The 22,501-nt window shown below is 43.5% G+C and overlaps 1 protein-coding gene across 3 annotated transcripts; it reads right to left on the minus strand.

Annotated features, from left to right (window-relative positions):
- Positions 1 to 418: 418 nt before the first annotated feature.
- Positions 419 to 17,871, minus strand: CLDND1 (claudin domain containing 1). Of its 3 annotated transcripts, none has more exons than XM_055711579.1 (6): positions 17,809 to 17,871; positions 17,146 to 17,313; positions 12,830 to 13,131; positions 11,519 to 11,626; positions 10,994 to 11,131; positions 419 to 10,885 (listed from the first exon to the last, which is right to left on the minus strand). In XM_055711579.1, exons 3-6 carry the CDS (start codon positions 13,116 to 13,118, stop codon positions 10,665 to 10,667), a joined length of 756 nt encoding a protein of 251 aa, XP_055567554.1. In that variant the 5' UTR covers positions 13,119 to 13,131; positions 17,146 to 17,313; positions 17,809 to 17,871; the 3' UTR covers positions 419 to 10,664. The 3 variants fall into 3 exon arrangements, with proteins under 3 accessions (XP_055567554.1, XP_055567555.1, XP_027672779.1); XM_055711580.1 differs by lacking the exon at positions 17,809 to 17,871 and adding an exon at positions 17,588 to 17,733; XM_027816978.2 differs by lacking the exons at positions 17,146 to 17,313; positions 17,809 to 17,871 and having other exon boundaries at positions 13,021 to 13,131.
- Positions 17,872 to 22,501: the final 4,630 nt, after the last annotated feature.

A 22,501-nucleotide genomic window follows, 5' to 3' on the forward strand; every position in this document is an offset into this window, starting at 1 on the left:
CGTATTTTTCTATAAGACTCAGGGCAAGATTTTGAAACAAAATTAATACCTAATGCTAAAGTCTTAATTTTTTATTTAATTTTTTTATTTAAAGCCCTCAAAAAAAGGTGTGATCTGGTCCTACTAGAGCTGAACTCACATTTCCTTGTGAGTCCTTCCAAGCATTTCCTTGGAACTACTGAATATGAGTAGTATATTACCTACTTCATATACCCACAGAGCACATAAAGTGCCCATCACATCGACATGCTAGAAACTCTCTCCAAATTTAATTTTTTCTAGTTGGACCGGGCTCTTCTTTCTCTGGGCTTAACTGCTCATGATTTTAATGTTCTCTTCTCATTAATTTTTGTCACTATGAGAAAAGTTGTGCAGCATTCAATAACATAAGCTGGAAAGATTTCAAAGAACTCATCTGAGAAGCCAGTTGTAGAAAAAACTTTACTTAAAAAATAAAGACACAGAGAACAAAGGTGAGTTCAAGCACAAAGCCCCTCTGGTAAGACACAATCAACTCAAGTAGGGCAGAATCAATTGTTAGAACAGTATGATGAGAAACAATTATTTCCTATTTGAAAGATAATTAATTCTGTCTTAGAAATCAGTATCAAGGAAGAAAGCTTACTTAACTACCTTCATTTTCAGAGGTAAATTTCAAAGTTTTTGGGCAATCAGCTCATGAGTACTTCTGTGTGAGCAAGCTGAAGAAGGATACCGTCTCAGAACAGTTATGAATGTATCACTAATATGAAGCTGTCTTCTTTCCTGGAAGGCCAGAAGAAATATCAGTTTTATTGGTTGCAGTTCAGACTTAATTTTCTAAACCTTGTTTTTGCCAAGTTCTGTCATCTCTAACTTCTGATGCCTTCTTCTGACCTCTTTGATTTCAGCCTGACTCAGCATAACAAATATAAAAAATGTCACTGCACATCAAACATCTGTCTTTATTTCCCTACTTATGACAATTTTTTTACATCACTCCCTATGAACTAATTCATCAATGTCTAAAAGACTGCAAGTTCTGGGATACAAATACCATCTGTGGTCTCACTTCGTTCCTACAAGAAGTGCCATCAACGGGGCAGGAATCTAATCCGAGATGTATCATAGAGAGTAAATCAGCGCTGCTTCGTTACACCAACAGAATTCCTTAAAACACCACACCAAGGTTCAAACCAGTTATATATACACATGAGTGAATTTTACGGACCAGATCTGTGCGGCATCATTCGAGCATCCACAGGATTTCAAGGCTGGTCATTTTGTTTGTTCTAAAACCAGGAGGAGCAAGTCCCAGTGCCTTTCATTCATCCATTCCAAAATCACCTAAAGAAGTCATAAGGCTTCAGCGCATCACATAAAGAAGATAAGATACATAATACCTCTCATTCATTGTATAAGTGATATCAATTTAAAAAAAAAAAAAGAAAAAAAAAAGGGTAAGATGACCATGAACTGTAACACTATTTTGCTCAGGATGCACTTGGATGGCGATGCCTCCTGCAGCGGACACATAGCAGAGTCCCTGTCCTCTATGAGGCCTCTTTAAAGGAAACTTCTAAGAATCAGTATTTCAGCAACTCTGGCTTGAACAAGCCAAGATTCTAAAGTTATAAAGGAGAAGGAAGGACAATAATCATATAGACATAAGTTTCCTCAGGCTTGTCTCAATGAAAATTAAATAACCCCCAAACTAAACACAGTTCAAATAAATATAATCTAAGAACATTTTTGGAAAATCGATGTAAGTGACTTTTCAGAAGACTCCTTGAGCCAGTGTCTCAGGTATAAGTAATCGGATCTTCACCAAATTTCACAGCATTTGAGGGTCCATGTTCAGTTACCTTTATTGGTATTTGTATTTTAGAAATAATTCTGTGACAGAATAAGCCAAGAAAGTCCCTCAGAAACGGTGTCTCTCGGTAACACTCAGCAGATCAGCCCTTGGGAATATAAGTGTAGGGTTGAAATGATAAATAATCATCTAGCTCAGGATGAAGCATACCTAGACCAAAACACTTTTTTTCTGTCCATCAGCTTAGTTCTCCTTTACTACAAACTAAGCTGGTTACCTCTTGTCCTATCACCAGTGGATGTGGAGAACTACCAGCCATTGTCTATAGCAATTCCTTTCGTAAAAAAAGTTACTTGCCCCACTCAAAAGTCTTTCTTTCTACATAATGGCTCCATTGCTCCCTGCCTTGAAGTTTATGGTTTCTAAACATTCTAGAGGTGCTGTCCACTCCTCTCAGGATACCCCCAACCATCTACAACTTCAACACACAATGCTGGCTAAGGCTGAACACAGCAAAGTGAAGGACAAGTATTTCCTGCATCTTTCATGCATAACCCAAGTTACTACATCCCAGAATAAGAAACCTACAGAAAACATGACCTTTGTCTGAAATTCACCTTCCTGATTCTTCATTATCGTGATCTTCTTTGTCCCACTTATTTCTCACTGCTTCAAATAACCCTCAGGGTTTTCTGTTGGGCTGGGGAGCTTGAAATCAGTGACATCTTTGTTAGAAATCTTCCTTTTCAGTGAGAAGACAAAGGTGACTCCTATAATTTCTAGAAACTCTGGCAGTTAATCTAAAAATTACTAGCAATAAAGGAAAAACCTGAGCTGAATATATGATACAGCCTCTGAAAAATGGGTGGAAAAATTCCCCCCAATCTGTCTTTACCTCTAGACCAGAATCTTGGCATCGTGCATGATGGCACCACAGGGGTTTTCTTGCTCCATCAGTTGATCCCTGTTGCCTTGCCAGCTTGTTGAACACAAACAATGTCCTGATATCAAGGAACTATCAGCTCCCTACTGGCATCTCCTGGGGTGAAGATGACCCAGGACAGGGAGCAGAACAGAAGCAGACAGCTGGCAGGAACAAGAGCTCCTTTAGCCCAGACTGTACTATGTAAATCTTTTACTGCAAATTAAGGTCTTATTTCTCATTCTGTAAACACTGGATGCAGACAATTTAAACCATAAACTGAGCATCTGGCAGAGCAGAGCCAACAGCATCTAGGCCACATTAAAAAGGGGTGCCAGCACTCTAAAGGCGTTCATGGCCATAGCTGCATGCCCTAACAAACGTTCCTGTGCCTAGCATTTCCAATGAGCTGGCTTCAGGCTTCCAGGCGCACCCAGCTGGGTGTGTAACAGGGATGCGGACAGAATTAAGGTCCTCTGAGTATGGCCCAATTCACTCTAAAGTGAGTAGCTGGTTTATTTATTGTGGTTAAAAAGGCCATGAAAGAGAGGGGAGAATCAGCGTAGGAGCTGGGAGAAGGAAGCGAGGAGACATGGAAGGGGAATAACAAGTCTATCACCTGCATGATGACACTCCTGTCAGCTCACTGAGGTGGCTGGAGGTAAAACACACCTCTGCTCCAGAACAGTTTTGGCTTCCTTTCCCGTAATGCTACACGCTTTGTGCTCCTGACAGAGGACCGCCCTGGCTGCTACAGCCGCCTCTTCAACGCCAGGCCGGCTGGGGAACCTCACCCAGTATGTCCATGCTGTCCCTCCCACAGCTGATCCAGTCCTCTGAGCACTGTTCCTGAGCCACTGCAGTGGCTCCAGCAGGATGGTGAAGCTGCTCCAGAACCCGCAGCCCACCCTCAGGGTCTGCTCATTTCCCACTGCAGCCCGTGCCCCGCTCACCAGCTCCTCCTGCCTCACCTCCCAGTTTAGCACTGGGAGGCAGGGGTGACTCTGCCAGCTGCATCTCGCTACTGACACCACTCATGATGTCCTCATTGTGGCTGGTTTATCACTTTCCAGAACTCAAAGACCTTTAGTGAACCCAAGCAGTTCTAGCACTAGGCAGACACTGTGGTTTTATATCACTGCTGCTGCTGTTTTGTGTGGAAGTAAACATCAAAATGCAAATCAAAGCTAGCTAGTTAAATGGGTCACTTGAGTGCAAGGCAAAAGGGATTTGTTTGCAAGAGAAACGACTGCCACAGCCCCAGAAAGCAGAGCTTATTTCTGGTGAAGACAACCCTCACCCCTTTCTCAACCAAAGCAATTTAACAAGGGTTGGAGAAATGACTCGAGTAAGGAACTGGGATCACAAAAATCACCCCCACAAGTAGTTTGTTTAAATTGGGGAATCAGCAGTGGTAAGGGAGCACGGTCCAGTGCAGGGCTGAGAGCCAGGAAGGATTTGGAGAGGCCGTGGAACCTGTTCTCCGGCGTCTGCTATCGGTATCACCCATAGGCAGGAAGGCTCTGGCAGAGCTGAGGCATCACAGAAAATTAGCACCCGCTCTGCACTGCTACTGCAGCCCGCTCCTGGTGTCAGCCAGCCCACCCTCCAAAACACACATCACTTCGGTGAGGAAATGGTGGATTCAATCAACAATTAAATCAACATCAGCATAAACACATCAGACTGTCAGCAACGTATCACACAGTCAGCTTTGACACTCTTTACACGTGTTAGCCACAGGCAAATCCTCCGATAATGAGATTTCTTGGTGAATTTACATAAAACCCATTCAATGTAAAAAGGTACTGCCAAGGGCAGCTAGCCAACAGTGTCAGCTACCAGACTCTGCGGGAGGAATCTCCCAAAGAATCAAATTAGCTAAAGGTACAAGCTGTACTTGGCCTCAAAGGAAGGAAAAAACCTGTGATTGAGTGCAGTATTGATTTGGGAGCTTAGCCCACGAGTATACTCACGGCACGGCACGGCTGGGCTCACCTGACCCCGTGCGAAGGACACCCAACACTAACACAGCTAACACAAGTCTCCACCGCTGAGCTGGTGGGTACAGAAACGTGATGGAGCCGTATGGGCAGCTGCGCTCCTCCCTGCGCTCTGCCCTGGCTCCTCCGGGCAGCCAGCGAACCGGATGGTTCTTCCGGAGACCTTCACAGGGTTTTTCCATCTCTGTAACAACAGGGGCGTTGTAGTACCAACCCCTTTATCATGAGGATAAAAGGTGAACTTACAACGGGGAATGGTCCTCAACCACGGCTCAATCAAGTTAACATGCGGCAAAACATACTCACACGCATTCAGCTGTGGAAGCTGGGTGGAAAAAGGACTGATTGTAAAGGTCCAGACATGTGGTAGGTCATAACAAGGAGTTAGGAGGAGTCCTGCAGTGCTCTGGAAAGACTTCCCCGTTATTTACTTTTTTGAAAGGCTATTAAAGATGTTTGGATCAACCTTTGTTTTAATAGGTACTCCAAAATTTTAGAAAAAAATGCATGTCTGATATTGAGAACTAGTCCAAATTACAAATGTAATGGGTAGGTCCACTGAGAAGTTACATACGTACAGGTTTCCTTTTCAGTGACAAAGATACAAAATACAACAGATTATCTTCTTTGTAAACTTCAACCTAAAAAAGATAACATTCTAAAACCATTTAATATAAGACACAGTTAAAAAAAGGCAGATGAAAGACTTGAGAAAGCTGGGAAAATAAAGCCGCCTATAAAAAAAAAACCACTATTTTTTTTTTTAGGAGGGTTCTTATTAAGTAATAATAATGAATTTTTATTAAACAAAATGTTCTAGTTTTTTTGAAAACTTTCAATCTTCACCTTGGAAAACCCAAGGCTAGAGAGATGCCTGGATCCTCTGCAAAAATCAGTTCTCATTTTCACCCTGGTCTGTACACAGAAGTCACAGAGCACAGAGACATCTGACACTCATTGCTCTAACCTGACCAATAAATAAACCGCTGTCCCTATGGTTATTTTTTTTAATGGTGATTTTAGAAGGGAGGAGGAGAGACAGGAGTAGAACACGTTATTGCTCTCAGATTTTTTCCAGTGGTCCTTGGTTTGTATCGAGGTTTGGCATGCATCACTAGGCAGACATGCGCTAGTTATGCAAAATTATACTTATGGCTGCTATTGTCATATCCCGACACCCATCCAGGCTTCCAGTTACGGAGTATCCATTCTTCCACTGCCATACCTGAATCCCAACTTGAACAAAGGCTTCACTTTGCACTCCGTAGTCTTGAAAGTTGTAGTTTAAAAATATAGGGCAGGAATAACATTCTGCAGCAACGGGAGAGTTAGTAGTACACACACAAACTTTCGATCCTTTCCTATTAGAAACCAGGTTATAAAAAGCTCAATAGCTCAAAACTCTAGTTATTCCTGAGGAAACGGGGGGAGGGGGGCCGCAGCAGCCTCAAGATGTTATCCTCTCTCTGTTAAGATACACAATCTACTCAAGCTGGAAATACACACAGACAGAGGTGGACAATCAGCCCAAGATACAACGATGACAAGATGCTGACAGTTCAGAACTTCCCTTTGAACAGCAGGTACTGGCTGAGCACACACGATGCCAGCAAGCAGGAAAGAGCTTTTCAGAGGTCACTGCCTTGAATCACAGAACTATGACAGCACTGCAAGAAACAGACTGTGAGCTGGTACGTAATTTGGTGCCAACCAGAAGTGACAAAGAACAGAAAAAAGAAAAACCTCGAACACCTTTCTCAAAACACACTTCAGAGCATTTTAGATGAGGGGAGAGGAGGCATTCCTTATCACTGTAAAGCAAAAAGACTGCAACAGACCTTCCATCGGGAAAGGACCACCTGGCCAGCACACAATCCAGAAGGAAAAGTAGATCAATACACATAACTTCTGGCACAACAGATTTAGAAGGGCCTCTTGGGTCATCCAAGATTCCGCTGTCACTTGCGGCCACAACATATTCTTCTTCTAAGTGCTGAACTGTCCCCTTTACACAACAAAACAGGTTTTTGTGTCTGCTCTATGCTGCTTTTTTATTAAAGTAGGGAAAATGGGATTGATTATTCTCCTGTTTTCAGTGATCCCTCCTCTAAAACCAGTGGGAGCTGTCTTTACAGTCACCACAATAAACCCCCTCTTGGCAGTTTCACTGACCAGCCTCTTCTCAGACCTGTTTGGAACAGGGGGGAGAGGACAGGGAAAACATCACTTTGAGTTAAAATAAGAAAAGGCTGCTACCTAGACTACACACTTTATTGCTCTGTGCAGCTTCCTGCTAGTCCTGCTTTCCTAGAGGTTTCACAGTGCTGGCAGGAAAACAAGCCCAACCCTGTGAAGAACAAACATTGTTTTCTCAGGGCATGTCTGAAGGACAAATGCAGCTTGGCCACCTCAGATTCGGGGGACAGAACTTTAATGGGTTTCGCCTAAGTACAAGAGAATTCACCCACTTGCTTATGCCTCCACCGTGAGGGTGCCATGGGTGGGCAGGAAGGCAGTGGTGGTGGAGGAGCAGCAGCTGGCCTTTGCTATGCTGGCTACACAGCACCACACGGGGTGTTCGCGCTGGAGTCCTGGGAGCTTGTTCCCATACAGTGTCAAGAATCCTCAGTTCTCACTCTCAGTCTGATGGGATTCTTCCTCCTCCTCTTTTGTTTCTCCTTTTCCTTTGATATGCCTTCTCTTCACTTTCACTGGCCCACACAACAGTGTTACAGATGTGTGCCATTCCTCCTATGCACACAGACACAAAAGGACAGCCCTTCCCCCCCCCCATCTACTTTGATCTCACTGTATGTATCTGTATTACCTCCACCCCCAACACTGAACCAGTATCAGTAAACACCTCCCATGGTCAGACCACAAGATACTGAGGAACGCAAATCAGCCTTTGATCTCACCGCTTTCTTGCAGAGTTGGAGCACTCTTCACTTTTCTGAGCAAGGGTGTCTGCGTTTGCATAGAGGTATGCGACCACAACCATACGCCCAGGCCTCAAGCTTCTCTTGAACACGGCCGGCCTCTAAATATGGCACAAGGATCTGCCAGTGGGGAAGGCCTCCTGTGCAACCCGCTCTGGGTCAAGATCTGTCTCATCTGTTCGTGAGCTTAACTATCTCTCTTTTATAGAATTACTCCATCCTCAGCGTCTACTGTTTTTTCATCCTCCAACCCCATTTCATGGACCCAAGCCAGCAGTCCAAGAACTCTTCTTCCTCACTTTACATCTTGAGCAAAGCACACAGTTACCAAGCAAGATGGCTATATGTAGATCCATCACCCCAGACAGACAGGGCAAGACCTCCTTCTTATGAAATCTGCCTCCCGCTGAGATCCATTCTGATGAAGAAATCTTTACATAAGAGTGAAGAAAAAACCCAACCACATCACAAAAACCCAAACCAAAATACCCCCCTCCCCCCAAACCCTGAAAGGTGACCCCCATTTTAGTTACGTGGTCCAAATCAAGGATCAGTTAAAGACTGTTTTCTTCATTTCAGAATGAAATTTCTCTTCAGGGCAGAGAAAAACTGAAACATTTATCTCACAGACAATCTTGGGTTTGCTGGTAGTTAAATGATCAAGAAACGACTGACAGCACCTCTAACATTCCCTCTTCCCTCCATAACATTCCTTTTGGAAGCAAGAGTGTTAACACTTGCAAACAGATTTACACTTCAGAAAAACAGGTGTCTGATACAAGAGTAGAGAGCAAATGCACAGAATCCCCATTGCTCAGATTAAAATCACACAATATGATTAGTCTGCCAGCTCCTGAAAAAAGAAAAAAACCCACCCAAACTGTATTAGATAAAATAACCAGCAGTGTTTCCTCTCAAAGTGCAGAATAGTAACTTCCAGTCCTTTTGACCCAAGCCGAGGCTTGCATGCCCTAGTACTTCTGATAAATGAGGAACAAGACAAGCTGAGCAGTTATGCCTTATCTAAGTCGGAGATAACTAATGACTCTAAAAAAGCATCATATCAATACATATCAGCAGCACAAACTTCATTTACTCTCAGATACTGCACAAAAGTACCATATCCCCTCTCACGGGGTTAATACTGACCCAGACGTTGTAGAGAGGGAAAGAAGTTGTTTTAGGAGGAAAGGTGAAAAGTCATTCAACGGCAGGAGAAAGATTATTATCTTGAACCGCCCACTACTGCTTTTTCAGTGATCCTGGTTTTCATCATCATCCTTGTTTCATTTTGTAAAGATTCCAACGTTGATAATAAAGGGAGAAGTTGGTTGATCCTTATCACACACGATAAAAAAAATAAAGAAATGATACTAGCAGATATCCCTGATCTTCACGGAACTTGTGACTAGGGCTGTTTGCTGATCCAGCAAACCCAACCTGGGTAGAAGCACCTACTGAAAAAATAACAAAAGGCACAAACGAAAATATGAAAACAGATGAGAGATAAAAATGTCTATTTCTGTGTCATTCTCATTAACAGTATCTCACAGGATCTTTGCCATCACAGACTTACTCATTTTGTCAAAATTTATTTCTTCTAAGACATACTTCTACTATTAAGCATGGAGTAAAGAAATGAGGGGAGTTAAGGCCTCAGAAGTAAACAGTTTAGTCTTGGAACATTGTTTTCTAGTTAAGACATGCCACCCGGTCTGGCTAGAGTTGCAATGATTTAGAAGAAATATGTGCAGAAATTATGGGGTTTTGTGCCCCCCAATGATAAGCAGGAGAAAAGATAAAGTTCACAGGAGCTCAAGAATTTAATTTAAAAAAAATCCAACATCTGTTTCTGGTGAAGTTTCCCTGAAAACAGAGAATGATGTGGACATTGGCTTTTCTTTCCCCGAGTAAAATTCCCTTCACACCATTTCCTCACCCTTCCATCAGATTCATGCAATGCTGAAAGTTTCTGAGCTTTTTTTTTTACTTATTATTATTTCATTTAAACAATAGGTTTGGGGCAAGTTGGGAAAAGAGCAGCACCTTTTTAAAAAACCCGGTTGTATGCTATATAGGATAAATAGGTGAGCTTTACAAAAAGTTAGGTTTATATATGTACATATACACACACTAAATGAAATTCGAAAAAAATTGTGAGGGGTCGTTTTCAACACAACGAGGAAGAAAAGCCTTATTTCACAGCAAGCAAAAGCACCACAAGTTAAGATTAGAGTGCACAATCACATGTAGTGCCGATACCAAACCAGCCTGGGTCCTGGAAGCAGTGTAGCTAAAGCAGCACAAGCCTCCACATGGGCCAACTTATCCCACTCCTTGGCAAAAGCAAGCACAGTCTGTGCTCAGGATGGTGTGCTGTGCAGGCACTCCCACAGCCAGCTGCTCTGCCTGCATCCATTTTGGCTGAAGTTACAAAAAGTAGCAAACTAGTGAGAATAAGAGACCCAAAGCTAAGCTATAGAACTGATTTAGCTACAGTATTTCCATAACAGAGGTTTCTGAGTTCCCCCATGTCTCTTGGGTGCTCTCCGCAGGTAGCGCCTGCTTGGGTCACACAGCAGGCAGCTCCCGATTATTTATTATTTGTGAACCGAGGTTCCCACTCCTGCCTACCTGCATCTTTTCCTATGTCTCTTTCACCCCACACCACCACTCCTATTTCTTCCAGGCTGAGAGGGTAATAAAGTTAGGAAGGGGTATGTACAACTAACCAAGGCGATAGTCAACAACGAAATGAAGCTTAAAAAATAACAGTAATAATAATTCTTAAAAAAACCAACAATTTAAAAACCCCTGTTCAAGTTCTGCAGACTTCTGGCAGAGTTTAGTCATCTAGCCCAGAGGTCTTTGTCTTCAGGGCCTGCACGCTAAATTGTCTCAACTGGCAAGAAGCACGCAGTACAAGGTAAAATTCTGACTAAAAGAAAAAAGTAGTAAGGGTTGGGGAGAGAACAGGCTATAACATGGTACTTCAGCAGCAGCACTTATGCCACGCGGTACGCTTTCAGGAGAGTGAATTCCTTTCTGTTGGTGCGAGCCGCCCAGATGAAAAGAGCGGCTGCCATAAACTGCAAAGGTGCTGAGACACAGGCGAGGCAGAAGGACCAGCCAAATTCACCTCTCACATCATCAGGCAGGGGCAGCTTCTTATGGAGCAGCTCGATCCCAGCTACGTAGCAGCCAACGAGGCCCAGTGTACAAAGCCCTGGAGAAGGAAGCAGCAAAGAGCAACAAGCTCGCTGGTGAAGTGCTCTGGCTGTCACTACGAGCTTCTGGAGGAGGGAGGGCAAGTGCTGGATGGCAGGAGACCTACCTGCTAGGAAATGGAGGACTCCAGTGGCAATGGCTGGGTAAAGGCTGCGACAGGCACAAGCACAGAGCCCAATCAGAGCCCCAAAGCACATGAGGCCCAGGCTGACAAAGGGCAGTAGAAACTGCAATCGCCAGAGATCTGCATGTGAAAGAAACACACAAGACAAGCTGTTGAAGATGTACTAGAAATTGATTTTCCCCTACCATCTTACAGTCCTTTCTACTCATGCTGCTTCTGCTTTGTCAGACTTTCTACATTCATAGCTACAAAGGACCAAAGGCTCCACTGAAGTACGAAGAACTTAATTTGTTAACTCCCAGATTCCTATACTGCATTCATGGGCAAAACCTTTGCTAACACATCTAAGTTTTCCTTTTAAACTTTAACCTACTGCCCGTGCTACTGTAAAAACACAATAAAGGCAGAACAAGATACAGATGCTTTCCTCACCAGTGATTATATTTGAGAAATGTCCTTTCTCTTTTTTTATCCTACTTATTCACCTGTCAGAAGTGAGACACTTACATGTACGATTCAAATCCGTGCCACTATTGTGATTTCCAGGCTCTATGTACTTTTCCATAAACTGATCAGAGAGGGAAAAACTGATGCAGTTTGTAGTCATATCAGTTTCTACAGGGAGGAAAAAAAAAATAATATAAAAAAATTACCATTAGGTGTCTCCCCCAACGTCCCTTTCCCAATCATTTGAGCTGGGAAGCTCCACAGAGTTCCATTTGAGAGAACAGAATTACCTCTCAAAACCGATCTGTAAGATGCCTTACCATAATGTAGTTAGTGTAACATGGTTACTGCAACGAGGGACAGCGTTTAAACATACAGAATCTTCAAGCCTACCTGGGTTTTCCACAGAGAACTGTGCCACGCTTGACAGACTGGCAAAGAAACATGGTGTATGATGCTCAAATATGTTGTTACACATTCTTGTACTCAGAGTCCCTTAACTAGGCTGTGCTTATCTCCATGGGCAGAATGTGGTATCATACCCAACACTTCATTCAACAATTGGATGGAAAGGACTATCTAAAGAACAGAAATATTTCCTTCTTTACACTAAATGTCTCCCCTTTTATCCCTGTTAAATTTTGCTTTGAGAATACTATTGAGCAGAGCTGGTTTAAGCGTCCTTCAAAAGTAATTTCGTTAGAGAAAAAAAATATTCATGCATGTAATGTTTTTTCTCCAGAAAGTGTTTTGAAAACACATTTTTAAGAGTGTTCCAAACGAAGAAGGGCTTCACACACACAGTAAGTGTCCAAAATCTACTCTGAAGCAATCAAAATAATTGCTTACCACACTTTTTTAGTGCCCAACCATAGCGAAAAAGAATACACATATTTCATTCTATATCCAGCACTATGGTACAAGGAATCCATAATGTACTGAGGCAACAGTGGGACATTTGTGACATGCAACCAAAATGAACAGCTAGCTAAAAGGACCGAGTGCCCCCTTGATAAAGTAGTATCTTTGTCCTGTTGCTGGATCCCAAGACCTCTCCTAAAGAGACAGTGACTGGTAGAGCCACTTTAACTGTACCCCCAGTTGGACAGCAGATACAAAAGAAAACCAAGTTATACCAGAATAAATTCAGATCAAGTATCATGTGTCAAATCCAGAGTCTACAGCACTGACAGCCACAGACCAGTTTGCCTTTTGCTTCTTTAAAAGTTTTGACTGTCTTCATTAAAAAACAAAACCATGTAAGCTAGAAATAAGCCTTCTGGAGGCACAAAGTGTCACAACGTATGTTCTAAGGAATTTAGCACATACCACCCAGGCAAGCTAGGGAAGTGTTAATTACTCCAGAGATACCTGGTGGGCTGTACCAGTGAGAGTTTTTGGGTACAGTGATACACCTCCGCCACAATCCAACCGTGCCGTTGCACCGGAAGAGTGCATCTGTGTAGGTCTTCTCATCTGCCTCTTCGCTGACAAATTCCTCCCAGATGCTCCTACCAGCTTCACTAACATTCTCAGCTGGGGACAAGGTGTGGTATTCGTACCAAAAGTCGGTGCCAATTGAAGCTGCCATATAGATGGTGGAGATGAGGCTGAGAACACAAGCAATTACTAGCGCTGTAGCGAATCGGTTATCCATCATGGCGCCCTTGCAGCTGTAAGGAAAGAGAGGGTCAAGTGAGTAACTCCTCTGACAGTAAACACAAAGTTATCCCAGCAGTGTCAAACTTGTGACATCATTCCTCTTATGCAATGTCCGCTCAGGTTACACGTCTTCCTTTTCCAACACGCTGGAATCAAAGGAACGCTGAGCTAGTCAGCATCCACCGGATCCCCGAGTTATCACCCTTCTCCCAGCCACACTGCGCTAGCTGCTCTCTCCGAGACAACTGACAGAGCAACAGCAACTCTGTCCCCAGAGCAGATGACACAGCTCACACTCATCTGTGATCCTGATTGTAGGGAATCACAGAGAATCCATCCACAGGGCCCAGGCAGAAGACTTATCTTTCCTTAAGAGATTACCAAGGGTAGGAGTTATTTTTAGCCTGCCATCCCATACGGCTTTCACAGCTTGTGTTTACAGCAAGGATAAGAACTACAAGGTGCCAAAAAAGCTCTTCCAGACTGTTCACAAAAGACAGCCATGCCAAGGTGCTGGAATGCCTTTAGGGAAGCAGCGAAATGTATCTAGGCACTAGACACAGAACATGAAGCACACATTGAAAGACAAATTTGGAAACGACTATAAATGCTGCAATAACACCACAATACACACAGTGGTATTTCTGAAGAACTAAACCAACGTAGCAGGGGTGCCCTGCTCCACGGGAACAAGATGACAAGAGCTTCCAAAGCTGAAAGGCCTTCATGCGCTAGCATGAGACTTTGTTCTGGCTCCCTGTATTAGGGGTCATTTATGCCCTCCTTTGCAGGGTTGTGCTCACAAATGGTGTGAATTCAGGGCCAAAGGAGGCACGGGAAAATAGAGATACCACACATGCTTACACTTATGACAATACTGTGACTTTAATGAGTAATCAATTGCTAATACATGGAATGTTTTGCAGATAGTGCAATATGTCAGAGGACTCCTCTCAGATGCCAGTTGTTCTAATGCATTTTCTGTGCTTGATTAAATTTATGGATCACGATGAATTAGGCTTGATGCACTTGCCAACAAAAAGGAAAAAAATATCCCACCAATTGAAGTTCACTCAGCAGCTAGAGCTAGCCTGGTGACACAAGCTACTGTCTAATCAGCTCTTGTCTATTGCTTGCTCTACCTCCCTTCTCCCACATACTTTAATCAAAATATTTTGGTCTAGTTTCTTTGCAACTGAATGAACCACAACTGGAAACACCAAATGCCTTAAACCACAACACTCACAAGGGAAAACACCACTGCTCAAGCCGGACCTGCCAGTAAGAAATTCTGGACTATGAAACAAGGTGAAAATTAAAGCAGGGAGTTTCAAAGGCACCGATATTTGCTGCTAACAATGCCATTCTTATTTCTTTTTCTTCCCATCCTCTCCTCTTACTTGGTTGAAACTGGCTAACAGGGTTGGGGAGGAGAAAGATGTGCACCCATATCATTCCCTATGCTTAATTTCTATATTAAATGAGGCACGCTCTCTGTAACGTCTATCCTTGAACTGCAGCCTTAGCAACAGGGCAGGACAGGATTGATTTTTGGTGAACTGACAAACAGCACCCATTTAAAATACTGCAAGTTTGCATACCACTACTGTACTTAAAAGTTTACAGCTTGTGGATTATTATTTATGAGCCAAGACAAATACTGAGAGGGTGAAAACGCCGTATCTGGGCTTATTTATATAGCAGACACATAAAAGCAAATTCTCTGTGCAGCGTTTAACTTCTGGTTGTGTAGTTCCACTTTCCTTTGAGATCCTAGCATCTAGCTCAAGGTACACAGGACACTGGATGAGTAGAACAGGGAAGAGAGAAGGCTGCTGTATAGATATGACTTCACTGTTCATCCCCACTGAGCTCACTGAGGGATTCCCTCCCTTCCCAAACCTCTCAGAAAACAAACAGAGCAAGTGGCATCTCCAGGGCCAAAGCTGTGTTGCCTGGCTCTGCCCAGCTGAGCTCAGAGTTGAGCAGGTCTTCTGGGAACTCACTCTCAGGGCAAGCAAAACAGGCTGGCGAGCAGGCTGGTCTGGATTTTCCACTATGTTGCAGTCACATTCACTGCAAGAGGCACCCTTCTCTGTAACAGACTCCTCTCTTCAGAAAGGGCGCTCTCTGGAAGGAGGAATCACAAGAACTTACAAGCTCCATCCTCAGAATAGTGTTTGGTGAAAAAGAACATAAGCAGGACATTATTGGGCCATTGGTTTGCTGCCATTGCCTTTTAATATAAATGCTTACAATAACAAAGTCAACTTTGTACCTAATATGCAGAAAGAAGAGAACTGGCTCAAAAATCTTACTTTCAGGTACAGCATTCCTGGTGCCAGCTGCAGAGCACTGGTGTTGGAAATACTTCTATCAGAGCATCATTAAAACACAATGACAGGCTTCCAGCAGCCTTCCGTGCATCGGCACACAGTGGACTTAGCAGAGTTGATATCAGCTGGCAACCAAGAGCAGTTCACAAGCAAAACAAAGGGTTAAACATCAAATGATAAATTAAAGCACTGTCCAGTGTTCATTACCCATTTGGTAAAAGGGACATTGCTATCTCCTGATGTTCAAGCCTTATAATGCACAACTCCAGGATAGGTGGAAAGCAGCTGAGGTGGCTACAGTCCCAAAATCTAGTGGGTGGCTTTGTGTGGCATTTGTCCCAGAAATGGGACACGTGGATTTTGAGTATGGACAAGACAGTGCCAAGGCAAGAGCACACTCCCATTTCCTTATAATAAAGGTGTCCCCCCCCCACGCTTCTGCTGAACGCTTCCAACTACTTACAGAAAAGATGAACTCTACAACACTTTAGGCAAATTTTGAACTACAAGTTCTTCCCGCCACAGTGTAGTAGACTTGACTACCCTGCCCATCCACTGTAAATATCCAATGCATCTTCATTTACAGTAGACACACCCCCACTTAAAAGAGGTGTCCTTTGCTCTGCTGAAGAAGGAACTATTCTTCCAGCCGCAGGCAGAGCTAAATGGGAGTAGTGAGCACAGTCAGGAAGAAATAGTTACCAGAGAACACCATGAAAACAGACACTGCATGTTTGTGAGATTATGCCAGCCACACTTTGCAAAAGGTTCTATGCAGAACAATACGTAGGAGGTGCCTTAGAATAAGCTTACTTATGAAAAAATAACATTACTACTACTGAAGATAACCATAATTATAAAGACATAACAATTGCCAACATATAGAAATACTTTGCCTTTATAGGGTGTCAGCAAGAACCTTCATTTTTTTTACAAAAGGTTTGTACATATGGCCCTGTCAGCACATTTTATTCTAACAGTGGAAACTATTTCAAACAAGTTATGGCTGAAACTAAGCTATGCAACAAATATAAGACAACCCAAGGCAGTAGTAAACAAGCATTCAAGCAGAAGTGCTTCACAGGATATTGTAATTATACTCATTTTTAAAAGAAGTGAGAATGTAAAAAGTTCAAAGCACCAGCTCATAAAAGAGAAGGCAAAGGCCAAACTAGCAGCAACATTCAAAGGAATGAGAAGATGCACGCACTTCACAAAAGTGGGGGGCGGGGCGGGGAACAACCAAAAGAGGGCAAGTCAGTAGAGCTGAAAAATAAAAAAACACAGAACAATATAAAAGCAGATATTCTGGCAAAAAAAAAAAATCAACTGTACGACTGGAGAACACGTAAGTATTTTAAGAAGTTACTGTACTATGGCAGAAGGGAATACAAAACCAGGCATACTTCTATCTTGTTACAGCGATCACTCCCTTCAGCCAACAGTGGGCCACCGCATTAAAAAAGCTCCTTTTACCTGACATCACAGAAGAAGAAGTCTGGTGTGCTGGCATTTTTTCAGAAAACTTGCTTGCAATCTGACAGCTCTTTGGGAAAGCAGAATAGGCAAAAAGCCTAAGAGAAGGTTTAAATGTGGGTAGAGGGCTGGCTATGGTACTGAACAGGATCCTCCTTTTAACACTCAGGGTAAGGGAGGGTAAGGAAGGCATGCTACCAAACACTTTTTTACCTTCAGAGGTCTTCAGAGTCCCTCAGGACACACAGCTCCAATGATGTGAAGTCACTTAGAGACAGTGTTGTTTGCAGCAAGCGGAGAGCATGAAATGCAAAGCTCCCATCTGCCCTAACTGTTCCATTCATTCAGTTTCTTCAACACCACCGGTTCACGGAGAGTGATCTAGAAGTAGAAAGCAAAACAAACAGTTTGAGATCATAATTTTATTTTGAAATTATTTCACAGAAATCTCTGTTTTACTCGTTAAGGGAAAAAATATTAAAAAGGGTAGGAAAAAACCGACTGCAAAAGCCCTCAGGCCCACAGCACCGTGCCCCACCGCCATCAACCCAGCAGACGGGCAGCACCGGGGCAAGTGACCGTGTGAAGGCGCCCCCCGCCGGAGCCCCGCAGCCGGCCCGGCCGCAGCCGCCCAAGAGGTGCCACCACGCCTCACCCGCCGCCAGCGCCAGGCACGGGCCGAGCCGGACCGGACCGACCGCCCCCCGGGGCGCTCCGGCCTCCTCAGGAGACAGCCCTGCGAGGGGCAGCTCCCGCCCGGCAGGGCCGCCGCGGTTGGCAGACAGCATAAGCCCAGGAGAGCGCCTCAACCCACCGCCCCTCCGCCCCCTCCCGCCCCCAATAACCGCCCCGGGCCGCGCCGCAGCCGCCGCTCACCGCCGCCCGGCGCCCCCGGCCCGGCCCCGCCGCCCAGCTTCCGCCCCGCCGTGCCCAGCGCCGCGCCCCGCCGCGCGGGGCACCCTGGGGGATGTAGTTCTCCCGCTCTCTGCCGGAGCAGCCGCGGCTGTCCGGCCCCGCGGCACCATGGGAGCTGTAGTTCGCCTCGCCCCGCCCCTGCGGCGCTGCCGCGGTGCCGCCTGGGAGTTGTAGTTTCCCGCCCTCTCGCCGTCGCCCACCCCTCTCGCCTTTCGACGCCCACCGGCTTCCCCAGTGCCCGCCGCTGGGCAACCCGCCTCGCCTCCTCCCCTCGCCCACCAGTGGGGTGCCCGTGGGGCGCCTGGTGCCTGTCACCCCAACAACACCTGCAGGGCCTGGCTGCTAACACAGACCCAGCTTGGCTCAAACTGCGGTGGCCCAGCCCCACCCTTGACGCCTCAGTACCTGTGTGAGGCGCGGCACTGATTAATGCTGAAATTGCACACCTGCAAGAGATGGGTGCTTGGGAATCAGGAATCATGGTCCCAACCATGGGGGTCCTGGACCTGCTGTAGTTGCCATAAGTTTTCATAGAAAACCCAGAATAAACAAACTCATGTCTGCAATTTCAATTGCTCTGTCTCCCCCTGCGGCCATATGGCTTACATTTCTTTCTTTTTTGCTTGGTTGCTTGTAAAAATGGTGATATGATACCCTGGCTGAATGACTTAGGAAAATACCAGGAAACAAAAAAAAAAAGTAGTAAAAATTGCAACAATCAGCCATACTGGCTCCATGCCCCAAGTCAGACATTTCCCCCCCATCCCTGGTACACATACCATACAAATTACAAGACGACTCTTACAAGCGGTTAACAACTGCCCTGGCTGAGGCACCACCACACCCAGTTTTGATTTTATCAACCTCTAAACCAGCAAACAAATACTCTGAGAAAACAGATTCCCATCCCAGGTTTTCATGTGTCTGAGGAATTCTGGGGAGCAACCTCAACCAACTCCCCTCCCAGAGAAGCCAGGAAGCATTTTTGCAGCAAGGTAAGAAGCTAGGCTGGCATAGGTGAAAGCAGTGATGTAAGAAATCTCTCAGACTCAGTGCGAGAAAATACTTTTTTTTTAATTTAAAAAAATAATCAGAAATTATACTTAATTAAGAAACCTCTGCCTACGCGCTCCACCTTTCCAGTTCACTGAACCATCTCACCAACACCTCAAAATGTAACAACTGTCTGCAAGGGTGTATTTTGTGGTCTGACTGGGATTTATGCTAGACTGAAATATTTAACATCTTTATCAATGGCCTGGAAGAAAGCAGAGTATCACTGATAAACTTCACAGATGACATGAGGGCTGAGGGAAGGGTAAATGATGACATGGGAGAGGGCACTGGTACAGGGTGACCTGATCATTTGGCAGCAGGGGGCAAGCAAACATGCCTTTCAATAAGGTCATCTATGAGCTCATTCACTTAAGAGCAAAGAGTGGAGGCTATATATATATATATACCTGACATAAAACTTTATCCTGGGAAGCACAAAATGAAAAGGACAAATGGGTCATGGTGGATAACCAACCGCCAAGATGGTGCTGTGGCAAAAAAACCCCAACTTTCCTGCAACCTTAGACGGATAAACAGAGAAAGCACAAGGACAAAAGAGCTGCTGCAATCACATGTCTAGTTTTGACGTGTTGATAAAGTAGAGAGACACCTGAAAAGGGACATGAAAATCACCGAGCAATGAAAAAACCTCTCCCAGTGAAATATCACAGAAATTCAGTCAACTTAATTTACTGAAGAGAGAGCTAAGGGGTTGCAAGACCATAAAATACATGTAATAGCAATAGGGAACCAAAAAATGAGTAATACTTTTTTCAGTATACCTGGCAAAACGATCAGAAGTAGAAAACATTAACAGAAAAAATTACCTAAACCATCTGTATTCTAAGCCATGGAATAAGCAGAATTGGAACCATTTACTGTAAATTGTAGTGAATTACTTAACACTGGCAAGTCTATAGTTTTTTCTCCTACAAGAGATAATCTCATAAAAATTAGAATAAATTCTAGAAAAATTTTGCAGCCATTGCTACTTCCATTATTGAATTAGACTATAGTGGCCTCTTCTTTATAATCTGTGCTGATCAATATGATGTGTGCAGCTGCTCAAAAACAAACAGAGGGAAGGCATGTGTTTTCATTTTATTTATTTATTTTCCAATATTCTCTACAGATTTCACTTGGTTTGGTTGTTCTGGTTTTCTTCCTGGAAAAAAAATACCCCTCCATATAACCAGAGTAACCCAACAAAAATGTTACAAAACGAATGCACAGAGTCATTCATTGACAGCACCTATCTTTTTTCATTTTCTTTTCACACCTCCTCAGTGTGCCTCAGCAGAACCACCGGTTGATCAGTTCAGCTACAGAACAGGATCATTTGGAAAGGTTTTCAAAGTAAAAGTTTGCCTTTCTGTGCAAAAATGGTGGCAGTTTGCACATGAAAGCATGAAGGCAACAATGCATACGGCTATAGCTTAAAAACTGTTCCTGCTTCTTGCAAAAGTGAAGTTTCTTCTATAGCAGACCTGGATCATGTGCATTAGTTAGTACCTCTAACAGAAGTTCTCAGGAACTGACAGAGTTTAACATCAGCGCTGCAAACAAATCAAACAAAACCCTAACATTTTGCAAGAAATGTGTCATACAAAATTTTTGTCATTGTAGCTCTCACAGTTTAAGAAAATAAGTAAACATTTGTAGGAGGTGGCACCATCTGTATTAAATGAAGTTGATACAGGATGAGAAACAAGAAATGTAAAACCTTCATATATCACATTTGCTTCAGGAATTATTGATTCAGACTTGAAAAAGGTCTTCAAGAGTCTGCCTATTTGTTCCAATACTACTAGTTAATTTACTACAATATATTGCCTCTTGCAACAAGTACTCTCTTTGTAATACTAAAAAGGGCAGTTTTAGTTTTGCTATTTCAAGCACCATCTATAAGCATTTCCCATAGCCAGAATGAACAAAAAATCCCATGGATTTCCCTCAGACCTCTTTATACAGTCTCCCTGGTTTTATTTCTACCTTCTGTATTTTTCTATCTGTGGCAAAGAACACAGCAGGCTAAGAAAACTCTACCCTAATTATAATTTTCAGAGAGAAGACCTTCTGATGTGCTTCTTTCAAATATGATAAACAGCACAGGTTCACTTTAGTGATACCCACTTGTTCTCTAAGTCAGTGGTCTCCAAATCTTTTTATCCATGCACCCAATCAGTAAAATTTTTTTCAGCATGCACTCCTAATACATGGATTTTTTATTAGAATTATACACATGTACTACTGTACTAATATATTACGTACATTATAAAACATAGTAAAAAAGATTAAAAACAATGAGATAAAGAGGAAATAAACACCATTTAAAAATATGTATTAAGTGTACAAAAAATGCTTTCTTCCCGCACTGCACTTTGTAGACCACTGCTCTCAATATGAAACTACTTCAACCTACCCCAATGCATTGTCTCAGTGCCCACAGTTATACCTGAATCAGTTCTACCCTCTCCTCTTTGTTCAGGGGTGAAACTTCTCTTGGTTAGCATTTATCTGCTTACCTCTGAGCCTGCCTTCACCTAGGTTACAGCATAGTAGGGCAGTTTCAGCCAATTTGGTGGGTATTTTTTGTGATTTTTTTAATTAGGTCTGCAAATTTGCATTCCTTACAGAAAGTTTTTAAAACTCAATCATTCAGAAACCTCTACAGTTTCTTTTACAGCCAAATTAACCTCTGTTCCTTCTCAGCATTTATCATAACTAATAATTTACAGATATATAGATAATCTAGATGTCTGTGCCTACGTAAAGGCAAATGTACAAGTTGGCATAACCCCACATTTAAATTATCAGTAAAACAGAGAATGTAAAAAAATCTGAAACAAGCCCAAACCCACACCTCGCTACCAGGAATGCTTCAATTGCAGAAATTTGTAAGGGGGTGTGCGCGCGTGTGTGTAACAAGCTAAATCAACAACTCTGCATACTTCCTGTGCAGATAGTTCTGCTGTACATCTCTGATTTTGCCACAAAATTAGAAGGCTACCATAATACATGTACCACAAGCATTACAGAACTGTGAACAAAGGCACAAAATCTTTTCCCTTGCTACTGTTGGAAATACCTCAGCATTTCCTACTGGGAAGATTTAAGGAATGGTACAAACACTGACATGACAAACGCCACAAGCACGTTTGAGAAAGGCAGGACCATCAGAGAAGCATACGGTCTAAAGCAGGAGTGGCCAAATACACGGCCACAATTACAGCATCTGTCATCAGCACGTGGTTACAAAAGCTTTAGGTTCATGCTCAGAAAATTTTGTTCAGGAAAAGGGCTTACATGTATGTGGCAAGGAGGAGGAAAGTGCTGTGCAGATCTGGGAGGGGGTTGACTAGAAGGTACAGGCTGTCCTCCTGTTGACAAAACATCTCACCGTATCTCTTGGATCTTAGCAAATGATCACGTGCTGAGCTTTCTGGACTATCTGTGCAGAAGTGTTACGAGGGGAATTCCCATGTACTCAGTATTTTTGAGAGCTTGGCTCTACCTGAGGGAAATGAGCTCTGGGAAGAGTAAGACCTTACGTGACACCCTAAGTAAATCAATACCACACAGAAAACCCACAAGGCTT

This window comes from Falco cherrug, chromosome 5, assembly GCF_023634085.1.
Source record: "Falco cherrug isolate bFalChe1 chromosome 5, bFalChe1.pri, whole genome shotgun sequence".
In the NCBI taxonomy this organism is placed as follows: Eukaryota; Metazoa; Chordata; class Aves; order Falconiformes; family Falconidae; genus Falco; species Falco cherrug.